The sequence below is a fragment of the Trichosurus vulpecula genome, chromosome X (genome assembly GCF_011100635.1).
Source record: "Trichosurus vulpecula isolate mTriVul1 chromosome X, mTriVul1.pri, whole genome shotgun sequence".
Taxonomy (NCBI): Eukaryota; Metazoa; Chordata; class Mammalia; order Diprotodontia; family Phalangeridae; genus Trichosurus; species Trichosurus vulpecula.
Genome location: NC_050582.1, coordinates 11,094,309 through 11,117,230, shown reverse-complemented (window position 1 = coordinate 11,117,230; position 22,922 = coordinate 11,094,309). Strand labels below are relative to the sequence as shown.

General features: G+C 38.5%; 1 protein-coding gene across 3 annotated transcripts in view; it reads left to right on the top strand.

Annotated features, from left to right (window-relative positions):
- The window catches only part of DIAPH2 (diaphanous related formin 2), an 856,474-nt gene that overhangs the window by 346,137 nt on the left and 487,415 nt on the right, over positions 1-22,922 (top strand). For all 3 annotated transcript variants that reach the window (XM_036740329.1, XM_036740331.1, XM_036740330.1), the window contains 2 exons: positions 10,990-11,088; positions 12,753-12,847. In XM_036740329.1, coding sequence (XP_036596224.1) covers positions 10,990-11,088; positions 12,753-12,847 — 194 coding nt within the window. The remainder of the gene's footprint in view (positions 1-10,989; positions 11,089-12,752; positions 12,848-22,922) is intronic.

Genomic DNA, 22,922 nt, shown 5'->3' with positions numbered 1-22,922 from the left:
AAATATTATAAAATATTTAAAAGAAATAAAATTACTATTCTAAGGCTACACTACTCTTGTTTTTAAAAACATATGCATTCCTACTTACTACTGCTTCCCCGTTAATTTTTTTTCAATTTAGTTAATTAAAATCCTTATTGAAAAGTAGATTTCTCCATGCTCCAACATTTACAAGATATACAGAATAACAGCTATAAATATTCACAGAACAAACTGGCTTAATGATAAATTTATATTGAAGGTTAAACCAATTCCCAGCTCTAGGTATTGCTGACAAAACAGCTATTTGGGATTTTAAAAGTCAGGAAATCTATGAGCCATTAAGAACAGAGAAAGAAAATCCTACCAAACTGAAGTCAGAATGACCCTTTGAGGTCCTTTGAGCCTTTTAATAATTAAGTATGTTTAGCTATACCGCCTGCCATATTTCTCCATGAACTTTTTGTGAAATTCTGTTGGAAGGATCTCATTTATAAATCGTTTCCAGCTCACTTGTGCCTTTAGCACATTTCTTAAAGATGTTATCATCCCACCTTCTCTTTACTTTGAAGGTAGTTTGAGGCTGCAGTAGGGCAGTAGGTTTAAAGAGAGAATTTCCACTCTGAAGCTTTTCCATCTGCATACTTTCTTCCTCATCCTTTTGTTCTTGTTTCTTCTAGGCTTACTCTTAGGCTCTTCCTTGTTTGAGTTTTTTCTAGCTCTGCCAGTGGAGCTGCAGTAATACCATCATCCCTTTGTCTCAATAATCTCCCATCTTCAGCTTCCTCATGTCTTAGTGGCTCACAGGCATCACATTTTTTGCTTCAAGAATCTGATGTGCCTGAGGCTTTGTAGACACATAACATGAAGTTAGGTGCTCTCTAGTTGGAGGATCCAGATATTTTTCTCTTGGAGCAACTCTCTGATAGTTCTTTCCTGAAATCCCAGATTGAAACCTCTCTACGGGCATCTGGAATAGTTTGGCTGTATTGGAACATGTAAGAATCGTGCTCAGAAAACTGACTCACATCAACTTCTCCTTTTCCTCTTCTGCTTCTCACAGACTCAAATTTTGGCGTCACTTCTCTAGTCATCTTTTACTATGTAGCTGAGTTCCAAAGCCCTCTGATGTCAGGCCAGCACTGTTCTTCTTCCTGCCCACAACTCACTCTTTCCATGTTAATTCTATACATTTAATGACAACAGTTCTTTGAGAAGCTGATTCCAATTAAACTGCACATTTCAGATGGGCATTGCTCTGGAAGTCAGTGTTCTACTTACACTTTATCTCTGTGTACCACCATTGTGTTACATACTGTGTAATTACATACTATGTAATACCACTATAGCTAGTACAAGAACCTTGCTAATTCTCTTGTTTATCTTAAAACAACAACAACAAAGGAAACACATCCATACGTGATGGACAATGCCCCGTTATGCTCGCATAAATGATTAAACATACGCTCTGTTTCATCACTTAAAAATAATTTTAAAAAATCTCTTCTCTAGTACTGAGGATATGATCTTCATGGCAGACCTTGCTTTCCAAGGACCAGCTCAGCTAACTGAGAGAAGGTTGTTACAATCTGCCTATTAGGTGATGAATTGTTTAGCCATAGGGACCCAGGAAAGAATGAAAAACACAAAATGATCTTTTATCCAGGGTAGGCCCCTTTAAGTTCTGCAGTGCTCAAGGCAGTGTGACAGAAAAACAGGCCTAGTCTAACCCTTCCCTCCTCCAAGCCTTCCTCATCCCCCACCCTTTCAGATGGGAACCTAGACTCAGGGTTGCCTGAGAAAAGAGAGGCTACTGACAGTGAATGATCTCAATCCCCTCCTCAGTAAACCTCAGTTACTTTCTATAACATACATTCCTAACTTTGAAAGACTTTCACAACCTGACCCCAACTTGTCTCCCTAACTCTATTATTCATTACTTCCCTTTCTGTGTGCTGTAGTCCAACCAAACTGGCCTTCTTGCTTTTCTTCATATATTTTATCTCTGTGCCTTGGCCCTCAGCTGCCCTTCCTGACATAGTTGCTCCAGCTCCTGACCTCTGCTGTCTAGCATGTCCTCTATCCTTCAAGACTGTTCAAGAGCTGCTTTCCACTTTCTCCATCACACCTTTCCTGATCCCCAGCTTCCCTCCTGCTTATTATTGATCCTTTTATTGATCCTATATGTATTTTGTATAAACTTATTCATAGGTACAATGATATAATAAGAATGAAGTAAATACAAGCTCTCAAGAGGCCCTAACTTTCATTTTTGTGTTTTTGTTGTCAGTGCTTGGCATAGTGCCTTGCACGAAGTAGGTGATAAATGCCTGTTGATTTATTGCTCATCCCCTACTCAACATCTCAAAACCTTTGAACATTTTCCCCTTTTCTATCCTTATTCTACTTTATGATTAAAAATGGTCTTTCTCCTTGTCTGGGCCAACTCTGCTCCATGTACCCTTGATCCCATCTCTCCCTATCTCCTCTTGCATATTGCCTCCATAACATGATATTCTCATTCTCTCTCTGTCTCTGTCTTTCTCAAGCACCCCCACCCCTGCCCATTATCAAAACAGAAAAAGCTGTTTACATTCATTGCCTATGCTTCCTTTTGTCTCTCAACCTCTTATAGCTTACTGTCCAGTCTTATCACCCAATTGATACTGTTCTCTCCAAGGTTACTGATAAATGCTTAAATTTCTAAATATGTTTTTTTTTGATCTCTTATGCTTATAGCATTTCTCAGTATAGCTCCCTGCCTTTCCCACTCAGAGATCCATCCTTATTATAAAGAATAAAAAATAAAGGGGGGAAAACAGTTTAGTGAAACTAACCAATACATCAGTAAAGTGCCACAATATGTTCCACCTTTACAATCATCCCCACCTTTGCAGAGAAGTGAAGATGTGCATTCCCACGTCCCTCGTTCAGTGCCAAGCTCGCTCATTTGAATTATATGCCACTCACTTTGGATTGTTGTTGTCAGAGGCAACTAAATGCTACAGCTACAGGGGGTAGAGCAGGGGCACCTGGAGTCAGGAAGACCAGAGTTCAAATACAGCTATATGAACCTGGTCAAGTCAATTAACTTCTGTCTGCCTTGGTTTCTTCACCTGTAAAATGAGGAAAATAATTGCACCTACCTCTCAGAGCTGTTGTGAGACTCAAATGAGATAATTTTGTAATCCTTCCTTCCTTCCCTCCCTCCCTTCCTTGTTTCCTCCTTTCCTTCCTCCCCTTCTCTGTTCCTTTCTGCCTTTCTTCCCTCCGTTCTTTCTCCCTCCCTGCCTCCTTTCCTTCTTTACTTCCTTCCTTCCTTCCTCCCTCCCTCCCTGCCTCATTGTTTGTGTTGTTGCTCTGGTCCTGCTTCCTTCACTTTCTATCAATGCATATACATCTGCCTAGACCATCCTGTAGTATTCATATTCATCTTTTCTTACAGTGTATTAGTATTTCATTATATTTGAGTACTGCAGTTTATGGACCTATTCCCCAATCATTGAGTATCTACTGTATTTCCAGTTCACTGCTGCTTCCCAAAGTGCTATAATAAATACTTTGGTGTATACGTGGCCTTTCTTTATCTATCTCAGTTTCCTTATCTGTAAAATGGGGATAATAATAGCACCTGCCTCTCAGGGTCGTGGTGAGGATTAAATACAACAGTATTTGTAAAGCACTTAGCACAGTGCCCACCACATAGCAGGAGGTAAGGAAATACTAGCTGTTATTCATATTAATATTGTAGTATATGCCTAGAAGTGCAATCTCTGGGCCAAAGATGTTCAAAGTATGAATGTTTAAGTCCCCCCTTTATATAGCATAATTCAAAATTGTTTTCAAGAATGGGCAGTTGAATGCAGAAGTCCCTGAAGTCCCCTAAGTCCCACAACATTGTATTAATGTGTCTGTCTTTCTGTAGCCCTTCCAAAATTCATGATTCGCTCGTTTCATCATTTTGGCCAATTTGCTTGGCATGATATGAAACATCAAGTTGTATTTTTTAAATTGCTAGTGATGTAGCCCAGTCTTTCATATGGCTATTAATAGTTTGTCATTCTTCTTTTAAGAACTGTTCACATTCTTTGATCATTTATCCAATGTGGAATGGCTTTTGGTGTCACATATTTGTCTTAGTTCCCTGTGTTCTGGTATCTTAGACATCAGATGCTTATTAGTTTTATTTGATGCTCAGATTTCTTCTTAATGGAATGGACTATTTCCCTTCTTTTGCTGTAGAAAGAGACATGGTAAACAGTTGGTCTTACCTCCAGAGGATGAGGAGGAAATGCCAAAAAGGACCGTTTGCTTAGGCATCAGAAAGGACTCTGCCTGCGAGGGTGATTAAAGTTTGGGTTAGTGTTTCATGGGGCACCGTTGGCATCTTCCTCCTCTGAACCATCTGTCTTGGATGCTTTAGTAATAGACCTTCAGGAGGCACCTGTTGAGTTCCCTTCTGGAACTCAGGTTGTCTGTCGTTTTGTTTACTGACCCCTCTTCCTCAGCAAAAGGACTGCTGCTTCAGGTGCCTTATGTATGTGATTGGTGGTGGTTGAAGAGAAAACACAGCAAACAGTGTGGAGGTGAGAATTTGAAGGAAGATCTTCAGGAAATTGAAGACAAACATATTATATTAGGGTTGGTGGTACAAATTGGTGGTATTCTTAGGTTCCAATGCATTTTCCTCATTCATAATCTTAGTATGAGGGTTGGTAGCCTTCTTTGTTTTTGGGGTTGTGAGATTCATATCCAGAATCATGAAGGTTCATGGAATTCTGCTCTCTTACCATATATGGTAAGCCCAGTACCTTCATCTCAATCCAAGAAAACCATATGCTTGCTGGCAAATATCCAGACATTCCAATGGATTTGTGATCTCATCGATGGTCTTTGGAGGTATTTCCTTCAAAGATACACACCTCACCTTATATTTTGCTATCCTTCTTATGTAATTTGTGTCCACATCCTCCAATAAATTTGAAGGTCTCGCTGCTGGGAAGGAAATTTAATGTTGAATGAAGGAGGCCCAGAAGAAGAAGTTATTAAACACGTAAAAGGAAAGACCTGGAACAATTTCATTCAGCAGGCAGGTGGTACTACTACCTATGAGACAGGCAGCATATCCCATTTTCAGGTTTCTGAGTAGCTATTTCAGTTTTATTTTTCTTTCTTTCTTGTTGTTTTTAAAGGAAGACACAAACAAGTAAGCCCCTTGAACTTTGAAGATGATAATCTTTGACCTTTGCATGCTGCCACCTGTGCTGTTGAGCTCCCTCCTAAAATATAAAAAATTAACTGCGTTGTTAAACCCAGGGTTCTGGTGACATTTAGCTGTCTTTAGTAATTGGCTTAATGAACAGGTGTACAAGTCTATTAGTCATGCAGATGTTAATTTCAGAATAACATGTGCTCCCTGGTTTGGGGTGTGCTTTTATAAACTCCAGCCAGTAAGGTTTGTTCCTTAATTAGGGGCTCATTATAAGGTATTTGTGTGTGATTCCTGCCATTAGGAGCGTTAGTCTTGTTTGAATATGCTTTAAACTTCTGGAACACTTGTGGTAATGTCATGTCGATTACTTAAGGCGCCACGTGGGTGTCACAATGAATCTACCTTTCTGGAGGCTGCCTTAGTTAGCGCACAGCTGGAGGCGATAGGGAAAGTCCAAATTTCCCAGCTGCAGCAGCACATACTGAGGCTGGTTCAAGGGAAAAACAATTTCTGCCTGCATATTGCATCAGCTTTTTCTTTACAAGCTTTGGTAAACAAATATGTTACTCTTCACAAAATAAACTCAAAAACAATAGAAAAGAAAACCTCGGATGCTTCCCAGCTTTGCTAATCTGGTTTGGTGTTCTGTACTCGTCCTCTGCTCTGCCCGGTCCTTGCAGTTTATTCCTTCGACAGAGGAGGATTTGGGCAAGGTCACAGAGCTCATGCTTTCCGCTCTCTCTTGGGTTACAAGATTTTTCTAGTACTGAAGTACTAAAGGTAATGGCAAATGCCAGTGAATGGGGTGGGGGGTGGTGGGGAGAGACCTCCTGCAGCAGTATCATTACAGGAGCTGTGCATTTAATTATGCACAATTTCTCTGCCTACCCTAGTTAAATATTTTGGACCTGTCTTTATCATGTTGTGTTCTAAAGCTTGAACCATGTAGGGTATTCCTCTCTCTGCTGGGAGAAGAGAAACATGAGAGAGGCGGTGTGGGTGATAGACATTTTCTGGTATTTGAAGGGTCTTGATGTGGAAGGGGAATTACACTTGTCCTTCTCAGGCCCTGAGGGCAAAACTGGAAGCCAGGCATTAGAATTGCTAAGAGGCAAATTTAGGATTATAGGGAAACTTCCTAAGAATTATTGTGGTTCATTCCCCTACCTCTGACTCTTCACATCCCCATATGGGGTTTTCTTGGCAGAGATACTAGAGTGGTTTGCCATTTTCTTCTCCAGCTCCTTTTACAGATAAGGAAACTGAGGCAAACAGGATAAAGTGACTTGCCCAGGGTCACACAGCTTTTAAGTATCTGAGGTCACATTTGAACTCAGGTCTTTGTGATTCCAGGCACAGTGCTCTATCCACTGTGCCACCTCACTTCCTAAGAATTAGAAGCTCCTCAGACTAGAAAAAGGGGGTCTTGGGAGGCAGCCTCCTCCCTCTCACTGGAGATCTGGAAGCAGAGGCTGAAGGTTCTGTTGCCAGGTATGTTGTAGAGAAGATTTTTTTTCTTGGAGTGGTTTAGATTAAATGGCCTTCTAAGGTCTATTCCTACTCCAAAATTCAAGGGTAGTATACATTTCACAAATTGGGTTTTTTTCCAAATATCATTGATGACACAGGTAGACATTTAGTTATTGGAGTGTGTACGTATATACCCCATGCTTTTATCATGTAACAGGTTGTACTTTCATGAGAATCTCTCCTTTCAACTGATCACTATTTTCAATACATGAAGGAAAAGTGGTGGCCTTTTCTTTTTCACAGGCATCCATTATGTCATGAAGATATATGAATGGGGGAGAATGTGTATGTACATGGTACATACTTCTATGTCTATAGATAATTGATATTTCACAGTTATACTAGGCTGTCAACTTTTTAATGACTATTTCTCATAATGTAAAGAGAATCCTCTGAGCGGGTATGTTTTGTGCATCCAAACTATACTGTGAAAAAATATCAGAATTCAGTTACATATTGTTGAAAAATAATAATCAGCATTTTAATTACTTTCCAAGCTGTATTCATGAATAACACTCATTGTCTCCCCAGTTGCTAGTGCTTTTACTTCTGAGATTTCCTTCAATCAGCTTGGTCCCAGAATATACCAAATTTTTGACTTGCTGTCTCCCCTATTAGAATGAGATCCCTCGAGGGCATGGACTGTTTTGGCCTTTGATTGTATCCCCATAGTGGAGCAGAGTTCCTGGCACATAGTAAAAGCTTAATAAATGCTTGTTGTATGAATAGCTGACAAATAAAAAATATTTAAAAGAATAAGACATCAGCTTAAGTCATAATAGTATGGATTTTCAATATACCAATTGATTTCATCAATGAAATTTTTATATGAAAGGGATTAACGTAATGGGCTACACACACTTGATCCTAAGATCATTTAGTTTTGGAGGGGACCTCATGATTACCTAGTCCTGAGGTTTTCAAAGTGTGGTACATGGACCCATGGAGGCCCTGACAGCCTTTCCTTGAGCTCAAAGCTGTTTTCATAATATACTAAGATGTTTTGATTTCTACTATAATAAATATTGATGAAAGCTCTTTGAGGCCTTCAATAATTTTTAAGATTGTAAAGAGGTCCTAAGAATCAAAAGTTTGAGAACTACTGGTTTAGTCTAATGGCCTGAAATGCTATGTGAGACTGAGTGCCTTTCCGAAGGGCAAACCCATATCATAAAATTACAGAATTTAAGAACTGGAAGGGACTGCAGATACGATGTAGTCCTCAAGAATCCCTCTATTATCTACTCACCAAATTGCCTTTCAGTTTCTCCTTATAGAAACCTGATGGAGGGAGGGGTGCCCAACTCTTGGAGGTAACCCACTGCACTTTTGTACACCTCTCCTGGTTATGAAGCTTTCCTGTATATCAAGCCTTAGGAGAAGCATATATTGGGACATAGAATGTAGGATATAGCCTGACTCCTTAGCGTTACAATACCTGCAGCCTCATCCTACTTTGAATGTATTTTGGTTCTGTGACTATGAGCATGTCACTGAACCTCTTAGTGACTTAGTGACAATTGTAAGACTTTAAGTTGCAGATATCCATTGTACAGAGAGTTGCCTCAGTGGTAGTTATCAACACCAATGAAATCACAGATCTGGGGCGGGGTGGAGAGAGAGAGAGAGAGAGAGAGAGAGAGAGAGAGAGAGAGACAGACAGACAGACACGGGGTGAGAGGGGGAGGAAAAAAGAAATTAAGCCTAAGTGTTCTTTTCTACTTCCACTCAGTGTTCCTTGTTCTGCTCACTGGATTCAGGTTACTGAACTAGAAATGATGGGAACCTTGGGAAGGGAACATTCTGTCTCTGATTTTGTGATAGAGATAGCTAGGGAAGATTGCCATATTTGGCATACACCCTAGATTGGTATATTAAAAACCCTAGAAGAAGCCTTGGAGAATCGTGTCTTGGAATCTAAAGGAGCAGACCCTCTTAAGAAGCAGTGGGTGCATCAAGTGTTAGGCTGAGTGAAGACTCAAGAGAATGACTCGGGAAATCCATTGGATATAGCCATTAGGATGACTTTCTTATTAGCATAATAGTTACTGTCCATAGAAAGTATTTACCTCTAGTATGATCGTGGTTGTCATTGTTCTTTAACAGTGCTGATTTAAATATTCAAATTAGCATAATATGTTGGCTTAAAACCCTATATTTCATTTGGATGAGGAAGCATCACCTCAGAATATAGTCTTTATCATTTAGAGTAAATATATTGTGGTTATATCAATTAGGATTCTCTTGTCATCTGTGTTTGGACAATAAAAAAACAGGTCATTTCCATCCAAATATTTCACATAATTTCCAAATTGTTAGGAGACTAAAATTGTTTCTGTTTGTATTGAAGAAACATGTGAAAGGATAAATAGCTCTGACTGTAGAAATTCGTAGTCACTGTGGAACCTCGCGATTTTTAACATATCACAGTTTTACGACTATAGGGAAAAGTGTGATGTCTCAGTGCTAATCATGAGAAAGTCTCTAAAGTGTGAGGTGGCGATTTACCAGGAAAGCATTTCTAAATAACAAATACTGTTTCAGAAAAGAGTAGCCACTAGTTTGGGTATTGCATCTAATGTTTCTTGGCTATTGTAAAAGGTCAGTAGCTTCAGTGACCTGTTTAATTGTTTTCAGCAGTGGATCTTGCTCATTGACTTCTCATTCTCAGTTGTAATTTCAAAAATTTGAGCCAAGTTTTCATTCCTTCAACCAAAAACTCACATTCTAATTGGGGAGACAACATGTAAATACATAGATAAATAGAATGTTATCAAGGTAATCTCAGGGGGTGTGAGCAGGGAGAGAAGGCACTAAGGGAAACTGAGCGATCAGGAAAACCCTCCTGCTGAAGGTGGGATTTGACCTGACTCTTGAAACAAAACAGGGAAAATAAGACACAGAGGTGAAGAGGGAGAGCATTTCAGGCATGCGGGACAGCCAATGCAAAGGCATGGAGGTGGGAGATGAAGCATCATATTTGAGGAATGGCAAATAGGTTCATGAGGCTGGATCCTAGAGTGTGTGACGGGGAGTAAAGCATAAGAAGACAGGAAAGGTCAGGGTGAGTTTGAGGCCAAACTGAGGACTTTATATTTGACCCTGGATGTGTTTGGAAGCCACTGCACTTTATTGAGTATGGGGGGGCAACATGGTCAGATCCGTACTTGAGGAAAATGCTTTGGCACCTGTGTGATGGCGACTAAGAAGGAGTAGTTGGTCAGCTAGGGGGAATATGAGGAAAGAGCAAGTGAGATCTTCATTGGTAGAGGGAGTTTCCTTCTGGAGTATTCGTTACAACAAAAGAGAATAAAGTTAGACTCCCCCTCCTCTTAAAAAAGGAGATTGGCTTCTCCAAAGTTGGTGAGTTATTATTCTTAGCATTGGTGAGGCCTTCTTTTTTCGTGCATGCCCAAATATTTCTGTTGAGATACAGCATCGCAATTGAGTTCCATGTATCCTAAATTTTCAAGTTCATATTCAAAGGTGTTTACACCTTGAAGTGGATATTCTTCTGCTTGGTTTCTTTTTGCAAACTCTTGGTCTCTCACTTCTGCGATGTTGCCTTTCAGTTAGGGGCCCAATTCTCACTCTGTAGCAGGCGGAGGGGAGTGAATACTGAGGGAGCCGAAGCTTGGCAGTCAGCTTTAGCTTGGTTCAGGTGAGCCCCACTGGGGCTCAGACCGAGCTTTCTGCTTCCTCTGAAAAGCAAATAACAATGAGGATTGTAAGTGAGGGAGACAGAGAGAGCAGATTTTTCAAATGCGTTATGCATATGTACAGTGATGCCAGTAATGTGCTTATGAGGAATAATTTTTTTGTAGTCTTGCAAGTAGGCCAAGCAGGATTGAACTAGCAGATTCTTAGCAGTTAATGTTATTGTTTCTGCTTCAATATAATAATATTGAATGAATCAACCATATAGATTAGAGAATGTTTTAAAAGGACTATGCACTGGCCATCTTGTCCATCTGAATTAGTCTGATTTTACTGTATTATTAATTATGGTGGTATTGTTGGTAATGGTAGAGATAATTAATGGTACACATTAGGTAGGAAGCAACAATTGATTTTGGTTCTCTCTCACTTATCTGTTTTGCTTAAAAGCTGGTATTTTTAATTTGCACTGAAACCTCTAAACAGGTCTATATTTTTCTGTTTCTCCTCCTCCTTGAACTAATGAAACAAACACATTTATTGATTTCAGAATGAACTTTATTAATGTAGTTACTCTAATGTTACAATTGTGTATTTTCAATTTTTTTCAGTTAAAAAGAACATCGATGTCCCAGAAGAAAAGAAAGTTGCTCCCAAGAAGAAAGTTAAAGAACTGAGAATTTTGGATGGGAAAACTGCTCAGAATCTGTGTATGTAAATCATTTTGGTTCCCCTTCCTCCCTTCCCGTGTTTTTAACTAAATGCTTTAAAGAAAACTGAATTCATAACTTCTTTAAACTTGAAATTAGCAGCTCAATCTTATGTTTTGCTTGTTTCCTTGAATATCTTTGTCCTCCAGCTAATTTCAGTCTATAGCTTTCCCTGGACAGGGTGTTTTCTTTATTTAAGGTCATTAAAAATCAGCTGCAATCATAGCTGATTTGTGATAAAATTCTTACATATATTAAATGATTCTAAAGGGTTGCTTTGGGAACTTGCCTTCCCTTCACTGTGCAATATTTATCTTAATTCTGCTGTCTTGCCTTCTGTCCTCTTTCATCTCTCTAAGAGGTATGGAGGTGATCCCACTGAATAGATCCACTTTTTGCACAGAGATTCCAAAGCTTCTGTTTTTTTCCATGCACACAGAGGACTCTGTGTTCCAAATTCAAAATGTAGGCTGCTTTTTGAAATCTGTAAGCAGCCAACCCACAATTTGCAAAAGCAAATATGTCTTTGATGCACACATCAAATTTTTTATTCTGGGATAATTTTCAATTTGGGGCCAAAATATACTCACTGGAAAAGATTTTGATTAAGTGGCTGGATGGTTCAGTTTGCTGATGTTTCAGAGTTTTTATATATATCAACAAAGTTTATTCATAATTACTGCATTATGATATCAAAGTCCATTTTATCAAGGATTATTATGCAAGAAAGATGAGTTCCAGTATGGGAGGTTCACTTGGGTTCTCCCATTGACTGTACTGGAGATATTGTGACTGGGCCCACACCTTTTTTGAGGCATGCTTTCATGTACCATTATTCAGCATGCTATGTAGGAGTTTAGCAGTTTCTCATTAATATTTCTGATGATGATGTTTCCAATTGGCCTTTGAAATCTAACTTTAGGGTTGAAAATGAAGAGCTCTTTTTGATTTTCCTGGAAAGTGAAATCATTTGCTCGACTAGCGAAGTTATAGGCACTAAGGAAGGCTCTGAGAACTTTTGGTGTAAGTTCATGTTCAGTGGAAAACTAAGGTGAGCAGGCATAGCTTAAAAATGCATTCTGAGAAGCTGTGGCCCTCTTGGGCCTATGATTTCCGAATGGGTGTAGTGAGACATGATGATATGTGTACAGTTAAATAAATACTTTGCAGAGGAAATGGTGACTCCAAATAGAAGGTAACCGAGAACACTCCGGAGGAGCCCCAGCAGGGATGCACTCAGCATTCCCTATTCAGTTGCCTTGAATTTTTTGAGAAAGGAGAATTGTAGCTTCTTAATGATATTGTTACTTAGTAGGTTACTTTAATCTCTTGCCTGAGAAAAAAAGTAACTGGGCCATTATGTCTCAGTCAGCTGGGGATGTTTTTGATCATCAGGAGATACCCTAGAAACCTAGGTCTTTTCACTTTGGCTTGGTTTGTGGTACATATACATCACCTGTGAGCCCTGGACTCAGAGACCATAGCATTTGTCTTGGGCTGCTAAGATGACACATTGGCTGGTAACAGCTTTAATAACAGTTATGGATATCATGATTAGAGGTGGCTATTTCTTATGTGATGACTGAAAGCAAAAAGGAAATATGCATTGGGAGGTTTAGCTTTTAATATTGAGATTAATTTTTATTAAATTTCTTTTATATTAGCTATTTTCCTGGGTTCTTATCGTATGTCTTATGAAGATATAAAAAACATCATTCTGGAGGTGAATGAAGACATGTTGAGTGAGTCCTTAATTCATGTAAGTTAAACTGTTTAATGTATAATTCATTTTGGGGAAGCTTTTTGTAGGTTGTTGTTTGTTACCTTGTTGAGGGAAAAGATACAGATGTCCAACATTGTTTATCCAATTAATACTAAGTTGGGAGTATGTAGCAATATTTCTTATAATTATGCACATGTAGTTGTATTTTTTGTTTCTGGAAAAGTTTATTTCTGGAAGGAATGACTAGCAAGAGCTTTTTCACACATGGAAGGAAGCCTTTGCTATGGTCTATTCTCCTCCTCTTCCCGCCCCCCCTTTGGTTTGTTCATTTAGAGACAGTAGGTTTTGATATCATGCAGTCACTTTGTGGAACATACCACTTTAGTGCGACCCTGAGAGTCTCCTGGGGTCTCTGCCACTCCTACTCCTTGGTTGAGAATATGGAATTACATCATGATTTATTAGATCTCTGGGCATGGATCCTACAGAGCAAGTTTTTAATGAGCTTGTACCATGTTTCTCTTATTCCTATTAAGATACACTTATGCAACAATTACACTTAGACACATTCTTTTGTAGATTAAATATAGCAGAAAAGTGATCCCTGCCATTTCTGTGTGCTATAAGCAGTCTTTGTGTATACCACCTGGATTTCAGGCATTTCATACTGGATCATTTTAAATACTTATCTTTGAGCTCTCCTTGCAATGCTATCGAGACTCCTTCCCTGTGGGCTCTCATTCTTTTCCCTTTTGCAGCATCCTTCCGTTCTTCTCTGTTTCAGACTTTGGACAAGCATCGCTTTTGATTGTACTTAGACTAAATCTCCTAATTAAAATGTGTTTGCCCTTTCTATTAGCCTATGGCTGAATATGCCAACAGGAAAGTCAGAATCTTCCCAAGCTTGCTTCTCTGTGTTTCTTCCACAGAGTCACAATGGTGAGAAGAGTGTCTTTGTCTAATTTCTCTTAGTACAATAGCTGTTTCTTTCTTAATAAGGAAGTGGGCCAGGATGAAGTGGCCCTAAAATAAGAAACAGACTGGAAACATAGAGCGATGATAACACACAATCTTGTCCCTCAAATAAGTTAGACTGTGATGAATTCTCAATGATTGTTATTAAGAAAAAGGTCTATACAAGTTCACACAGGGAAGGAATCTTCATGGCTTAGTTTGATCAGTGAAGTCTTATGATACAATACAGCCAATACTGATTAGATACCCACTGTGTACAGAGTAGTATGCTAAACCATGCGGGGGCTGCCAGATTGAGAAACATTGTGGTTCTTGCTGTTAAGGAGATCACAAAATGCCTCTTGTAATTCACAGTATCATTTGATAAGCTCTAGTTCACAGTATCATGTGATAAATGCATTAGAAATTTATAAAACAAGGCACTTCATGAAGAACAAGCTTTTTGGAAGCAATTGCATTTAAGGTGAACTTTCAGGATGGATAGGAATTGAGTAGATGAAGTGGAGGGAGGTGGATCAATCCAGGCATAAGGGAAAGACCTGAGCAAGGTAATGGAGATGTGAGTATGTAGTATGGATTTGGATGCAGAGATTAGGCTGATTTTATTGGATATTAGAGTATGTGGAGGGGAGTAATAGGAGATATGGCTGGAGAGTTGAGGACATTACCAACTTGTAGAGGAAATTGAACTTTGCCTGGGAGCTGATATGAGGCCCCTGAAGAACTTTAGAGAAAAGAATGACATAATGAAATCTGTACAAAGAGATAGGGTTGGGCCTAGGATTGCACTGATAGAGAGAATTCCCAGATGAGGAAATGCCCTCTATCAATGCAGAACAGTACCTTGTCTGCAACCTTTAAAGAGTTGCCTAGAACGCTAGATGATTAAGTGACCTCATAAGGAAAATTTATATATAAGGATTATTCTGGTAACAGAATAAAGATGGAGTAGATGAAGGATTTGTTAGGTGGTCTTCATGGATGAGGTGGGATTTGAATTTGTCCTCGAAGGGGAAGCAGGTTTCAGATATAGAAAACATGTAGGGAATGGCATTTTAGGTCAGGTTTACTATGTTTAGAAATGTCTAAGATGTAATTTCGGTGTGATGATTTGACCAGTGTGGCTATAGCAGAATGTTTACGTATGATAATAACTAGCAAGCAGTTAGAAATATAGGTTCAGAGTAGATTCTGGGGGTCCTTGAATGTCAGCCTCAGGATTTTTGATGATATGAAGATATTTGGAAAATCCTGAAGATGTTTTGAACAGGAGAACAACATGATCAGACAGTGTTTCCGGAAGATTTGTCTGTTGGTGCCGTATAGAATGGATTGGCGGGAAGACACAAGCCAGGGAGATGAGTCAGAATGCTATTGCAATATCTGCAGAGATTCCGAGTTAGGGTTAGGCCTGCACTAGGATCATGATGGTAGGACTAGCTGTAAGTAACAGGTGGAAGAAGCTCTATGATGGAGGAAGTGACAGGTGGGGTTTTTGAGTTCTGGGGGATGGGAAAAGGTATGATTCAAAGTTCGAAGTTGATAAATCATTCTGAAATTTTGAACCTGGGTAACAGCAAGAAATGTGGAAGCTGTGATAGGAAGTGGTTAGTTTTTTGAGGGGATAGGTAGAAGATGGAGGTTTTATACATAATGATTTTGAGGGGATGGGGTGACGTTGTAGCAGAAATCTGTACGAGGTGAAAAGGAGTCATCCTTGGAGAGACTGTGGCATCCTCGCAGCAGAGATTAAGGACTAGAAGGGAGCTTCAAGACTATCTAGTCTAACCTCTCTCATTTTACATATGAGAAAACTTGGGCGTGAAGTCCTTCAAATTCAGTAGCAGAGCCAAGATTCAAACAAAGATCCTTTGACTTCCAATTCACCAGGCCATGGAGGTCATAGTTGACACCCTGAGAATGGATGAGTTTTTTGGAAAAGAGGGTAGAGAGAGAAGAACTTTGGGGAGTACTTTTCCTTAGCTTTGGAAGTTGAAAGAGGAGATGGGCAGAAGAACTAGGTCACTTGCCTGTGATGAATGGATAAGCTTCCTGGAAGAGAGAGGAGATAGGTGGATAGAGTGGTTCATATGGGATGCTGTAGGGATAGAGAAATCATTTCCTGTTGGCATCTGATTTATTGGGATTCATGCAATTCAGTTAATACAGTACATGCCTTTCAGCTCACTTCAATAGTATATCCCAGGCTTGTGGATTTCATAAGTGAAACTTCCATTTATTCTAAACTCTTTGATTACTAATTTAGTGATTTTTTTCTAGGGCTAGCTGCACGTTGCTGGACCTGTATTTGTTGTTTGTTCTCTCTCTCTTCTCCTCTCACATTTTCTATCCTCTTCCTTTCATCTCTACAAATGAACCTCCATTTTTACTCTCCAGGGTACTCATTCTGTGCTTGAGCTGAAGAGAAATAAAGCCCCTGGGTTCTCCCTTCATATATGGACCTGGAACAACAGCTCCATGGAGAATATCTTGCCATTGCTGCTTCTGAATAGTCTAGTTTCCTTCCCCTCTTGTTGGCAGATGATATACATTTGTGCAGGCCATATTACTTCTCTGAAGGCCATCTGGCAGTCCAGCACAGCTGCATCGAAGCAGCAACTCCACCTTGCCGCATGAATCTTTTCCGGTTGTAGTGTCATATATGAAATCAAATCACATGGTCTTTTAAATCCATTGCTCAGCAGAGGCAAAACCTATAGAACCAAAAGCCATATAACTCTCTCCTTGGCCTGCAGGCATGACTCTATCTAAATCATCAGAGATAAGTGACTCTCTTTCCTACATTAGAGAGGAAAAACATCTCTCAATGTCTCTCAATTAACTAATTTTAGAGCATAAGTATTCTTATAAACATAATTACATTTTATTTCATATAAATATTCTTACATTCATGGTTAATAATAAGGCTGTTTTCCCCCTCCTCAGTCCATTTTTCCAATCATTACTCTATTTTGGTCTGTCAGCCAAGTTATTTATGAAGTGCCTACTATGTGCCAGACACTGTGTTAAGTGCTGGGGATACAAAGACAGCCAAAAAGATAATCCCTGCCATCAAGGAGCTTGCTATCTAATTGGGGAAGATAACACGTAAAAAGAAGCTAAAAGGGGGGGAGGGAGAGAGGGAGAATGATACCTTGGATGGGAGTATGATGATGTCCAGAGGAATGTTGCGTGGTGGGAAATGATAAAATAATTTCCCTGGGCACCCTCCTTAAATTGAGGATCTGGTAGGAACCTAGCAGTTTCTACTCTCCATCCAGTCAGAGGGCAGGGGCAGCTGAGGAGATAGGAGTTTTAGAGTTGATATCTTGGTAGATGATGAGATTCTGAAGAGCATAGAACACTGAAGTGTCTGTGTATCTGTCTGTCTCTCTCTTATGCTGTTGGGTGCATATCTGCACTCTGTCGCTCTCCCAGGGTTGATGACTTCCAAAGACATTGAGTATATCAATTAAGATATTCAGTGCCAGTCAAATTGTAGAACTTTAGTGCATTTTTTCAGTTAAATAAGAACTTACATTAACCATGTTCATTTTCATGGTTCTTTAGAGGAAAATGAAACACTGGCGATAACAGTAACAATAATGAGATATTTTTCCAGTTGATCATCATAGTGAAATGTGTAATTAATTACTTTTAATGAGATGATAAAAATATGAAAAGCATTCTATCTAAATACTGTGGTTATTTTCATTCTCTTGCTTCCAAACTTCTTAATCCATTGGTATTTCGTAGCTCCCCTTGGCTTCCTTCCTAGTAATTCTCTTTGACCCAGAAATCTATTTTCCTTTCTTTGGATCCTTTGACATACCTCACTGTCTTATTTAATGACTGCTTTTTTCATGTATTTTTTCATCATATTTTTGCCCTTCCATACATCTTCTATATCTATGCGATACATCTATCACCTTTGTCTGGTTCTCTTCATGTTTTGAAATATCAGTGTACCGCAGAGGCCATCCATTTCATGTTCTTCCCTTCCACTCCATGGTAGGATCACCTCCCTTTCTGGTCATGCCTATTCTCAATAACATCTTTGATGCTACTTCCTAAGTGTAAGTTATCCTTGATAATGTGCCAATTATTCCCACTATGCATTTTTCCATTGCCCTCAAAAAACTGTATTCCTTAATAGGGACCACAAACCCCACTGTAGATCTCTTGAGTCATACTGGGTAGTTGCCTCCTCAGTCAATACGTTTCTTTCCAGTGTTACAATTTTGTGTTGGTTCTTAACTTTATACCTGTTCTTGAGTTTTTTGGAAGTAATGGTGGTGGTGATACCAGGTTATGCACCTCCATCTTCTAGTATATCTTTCAGTATCATTGTATTTCACCTTCTTCATTGCTTTATTTTCCCTTTCTATGCCTGTGATATTTCTCCTACTAGATTTTTAAGCACCTTGTGGTCAAGGACCATGTCTTATTAGTAGTCCCTATGCCTAGCCCACAGTAAATATTCCATAAATGTTGGTTGGATATTGATAGAATACTCTTTCATCTCTGGCTGTTAAGAAACCTTCTAAGTAAAACTGCATGGTGTAGATAAAAGATTGGGTGGTGAGGGACCTTAATTTGACACCTAGTTCTGCTACTTACTACCCATGTCGCCTTAGACAAGTTGCTTTTCCTCTGTGGGCCTGAGTACCATAATCTGTAAAATGGGAGGTTGCATCCAGTGCCCTCTGAGGTCACTTCTAGCTCAAAATCTGTGATGCTATGAAATAAATCACTTTGTCCAGCAACAACCAATGCCCCTTCTTACATTCATTGTTCTCTTTTTTTGTGAGGAGTGGAGGAGCAGTGTATTCTTAGCAGTTAGCACAGTGCTTGGCACATAGAACACAATAAATGCTTGTTCACTAACCAACTGACAATATTTCCCCTGAATACTAGTAATAAGCTGTTATATAATACAAAAAAATGAAGAATTATCTTTTTCCATAAGTACTTTTTTTGAAAAATAGAACCATAGAGATAGAACTATATAGATAACTATATAATTACAACTATAAAGATGAGACAATGTTTGCTAAGAAGAAGGTGACCACAGCTTAGTAAAAATAGAAGGAACTGTGGAGACCTCATTTACTATGTTGATATCTAGGAGTGATGCCTAGATCAGACAAGGCATGGCCCCTTTCTCATGAGCTCACAACCTCCCTGGTAGAAGTCATATGCAAGTAGCTGTCAAATATAGTGCTGCATGATCAACGTAGAGTAGAAGGATAAAGAAACAAGTGCTCTGTGAAGTTGAGGGACTGGGTGAGGGGGGGGCATGGAAAGAGACTTGGAAGGCTTCATGGGCACAGTAGCATTTCATTTCATCCTTAAAAGATTTCGGCAGGTGGAGATATGGGGAGTGGGAAGGTTTGGGATGTTCTGGGAATAAGGAACTGATGCGAGTCATGCTGGTGTATCCATCCTTTGGCCTTCTGTGGGATGTGGATACTACTTAAGACTAATGATCATACACCTAGAAAGGTGTTATCGTTTATTTTGATGTTTTTTACCTTATAGCTCTACTTTTTGACCAGCCCAAAGACCTATTATTTCCTTTCCCGGCTTCTTACCAAGGTCTGAGTTTGGTCTTTACAGTGAATGAACAATTCAGATTTCACTTTTCTCTTCATCACTACTTTCTCTTTTTTTGAGTGATTGGAGAGAAGTGAAAATACTTATTTAAAAAAACTTTTGATTTCAGAAATTTAGATGACAATGTTTAAAAAGTTATGAAGCTATAGTTTATTAATATTTTATTTTCAGTAAGAATTATGTGAACTGTTGAAAGTTAAACTTTTAGAACATTTGATATTTTCATAAAGAAAAAAAAATTACTATGACTTATTTACAAATCTACTTGTTTTTGAAGACAATACCTGCCATTGAAGACACTCAGATTAAACTACCAATTCTGAGAGGAAAGCTAGTAGCTCTGAAATTGCAAATATTCCCAGTGAAGTATGTGTAAAGTACAGCATATCATTGTTGGTGAATTGCGAAGACCAGTGGGTCCATTGATTTGGGTTGGTATTTCTGTTACTTGTCTTGTTTTACAGTTTCCTAGTTCTGCTAGCTTACTAGTTGGTGAGCAGTTTACTTTTTGTTTATTTATTTGTTTGTTTATTGAGAAGACCAAACTGAGATCTTGGTAAGATGCTTATCTTTATGGTTTGATAACCCTTCCTATTGGATTTGAGATCCTGGTATGAGCGTGTCATTCTGGCAAGAGTTCTTAGATGACATGACTTATACTAGAAGGGTAAGGCATAGTCTCTACCCTCACTCAACTTACTATCTAATAGGGATGAGAAATCCTGAGCCCCCATCAATGTAAAATAGTCAAAAATAGTTCATTTACACTGACTAGAAATGGCATAGGACAAAGCCCTGGTTAATTGCTAAAGCAATGAGATAATTTCTTACTTGGATGGGTAAAAAAAGCTGGTGCAAGAGTTGAGTTTGGAGTTGGGTCCTGTTAAATTTGCATGGGAAAAGATCAGGCTGACATTTCCAGTGACTAGTTTGGTCTTCTCCAAAGTATAATCAGTTAAGGTCAAGGTATATTTTCAGGATGGTAAATAAGCCATTTGGTATAGAGTGAAGTGTTTGTAAAGGTGAATAGTTTGAGGAAAGATTGATTGGTGTGAGATTATGAAGAGCATCAAATGCCCTGGTAAGGAGTTTGGGCTTTATCTTGGGGGAAATAGAAACTTCTAAAGATGGACAGCATCTAAAGATGTTCATCATCATCAGCCCCCACCTCCACTCCACATCCATACATGCTAATCTTAGAGAAGTAAGAACTTGCAGCTGGACGGTGGAGGTGGGAAGGAGGGGGGTAGTACAAAAACATGGATTTGGGAAATGGAGAATTGTATATGAGGAACAACAAGGAACTTGGAGCTTCTGGATTAGTGAGTACATGGAGGAGAGTAAAATATTGGGAAGCGATTGCTCATCAGTGCCAAATATTGTGGACATGTGAGGAGGGATGAAGATTTGAGAAAGGGCCACTTGATCCAGTAGATCTTTTCAAAAGGTGCCCTTGCCCCTATTAGTTGTTTTTTACTGAAAACTAGGCTTCCTGATTAGATTGCTTCCAGATATTTCTTATCTTGTCTTTTCCAGTGATTAACATTATATTTTTAACCAATCCCAAATAATTTTAATGATTATTGCTTTATTATGTAGTTTGAGGTCAGCAAGTACTGTTCTGCCTCTATTCCTTCTTTTAAGAAAATATTTCCCTAGAGATCATAGGCCTTTGGTAAGGTCAGATAAATTCTGTAATTATTTTGACTCATAAAGTAATCCTTTGGTAATTTGATTGGTATAGCACAAGATGAACAAAATTATTTACAAAATGCCATCAATTTTATCATTCTGAAATAGTCCGAATATGAACAATGAACATCTGTCCAATTATTTAAGCTATCTTTTATTTCTATATAGAGTGTTGTTGTATTTGTATATATTTTGAGTGTGTCTTGGTACTTTATCTGACAGATATTTAATGCATTTTAAAATTATTATGAATGGAATCTCTTTTCTATTGTCAAGTGTTGTTTTTAATAAATGGAAAGACTGATTTTTGTGGGTTTCTTTTATAATCTGGTACTTGCTGAAAGCTATTCATTGTTTCCGCACAAAGAAAATTAATTATACCTAGGATAAGAAGGGAAGTCATCAAATGGGAGAAAAAAAAAATCTTTGTATCAAATTTCTATGAAAAACAGTTTGATATCAAAGATATATTAACAATTAGCATATACAGGGTGTTTCAGAAGTTTTAGTACAGTTATATACTTTAGTAGCTTAATTATGTTATTTAGATAGCATTTAAAATTATTTTTTCAAATGCCACTTTTTGATTATATTGTGGTCAATAAAAGATTGTTTAATGTTTGCTTTCTGCATATGTTTGTTGGTTAAATAAAAATGTAATGACACTAACAGTGCTAAAGAATGTGTGTCAAACAACAAATCATAAAAACAATAGTTAATTTTCTCAAAGAAAATAACTACAGTGAGCCGACATGCTAGAGTATTTGGAATGCAGCCAAAGCAGCAGTCTTTGGGGGGAAAGTTTATGTCTCCAAACACTTTCATCAGCAAATAGAGAAAATACAACTAAAAAGCCAGATAAACATTAAAATAACAATGCATAAACCATTAGGTAATCTGATTAAAAAGAAAGAAAACCAATTACTAATATCAAAATGAAAAAGAATTCCAAACAAATGAAGAAGTAAAGGAAATCATTAGAAACTGTTTTACCCGACTACATTCCAATGAAACTGATAATATAAATGAAATGAGTGAATATTTAAAAAAAATAAATGAACAGAACAAGAAACAGAGGATTTAAATAAACAAATCTCTGCCACAAATGAACTGCCAAAAGAAGAAAAATCACAGGACCACCTGGATTTGCCAATGAATTCTATTAAACATTCGATGAACAGTTAATTCCAGAATTGCAGAAATAGGAACAGAAGAAATCCTACCAAATTCCTTCTATGACATAATCTTAATCCATAAACCAGTTAGAATTAATATAAAGTAAACTATAGACCAATATCTATAAGAAGTATCAGTGCAAAAAAAAAAGAAATAAAATATTAGCAAAGAGGCTACAGCAACATATTTGAATGATGTATCCAATTTGTTTTTATAACAAGAATGAAGTGTTGATTCAATATTGGGAAAATTATAAATATAGTAGATTATATTAATAAGAATGATGAGAAAATATACTATGGGGGCAGCGAGGTGGTGCAGTGAGTAGAGCACCAGCCCTGAAGTCAGGAGGACCTGAGTTCAAATCCGGCTTCAGACACTTGACACACTTACTAGATGTGTGATCTTGGGCAAGTCACTTAACCCCAATTGCCCTGCCTCCCCCCCTGCAAAAAAAAAAATACATATGATGGGGGCAGCTACGTGGCGCAGTGAGTAGTGCACCGGCCCTGGAATCAGGAGGACCTGTGTTCTAATTTGGCCTCAAACACTTGGCACATGTACTAGCTGTGTGACCTTGGGAAAGTCACTTAACCCCAATTGCCCTACCTTCCCTCCTCAAAAAAAAAGTATATGATATATCAGTAGGTGA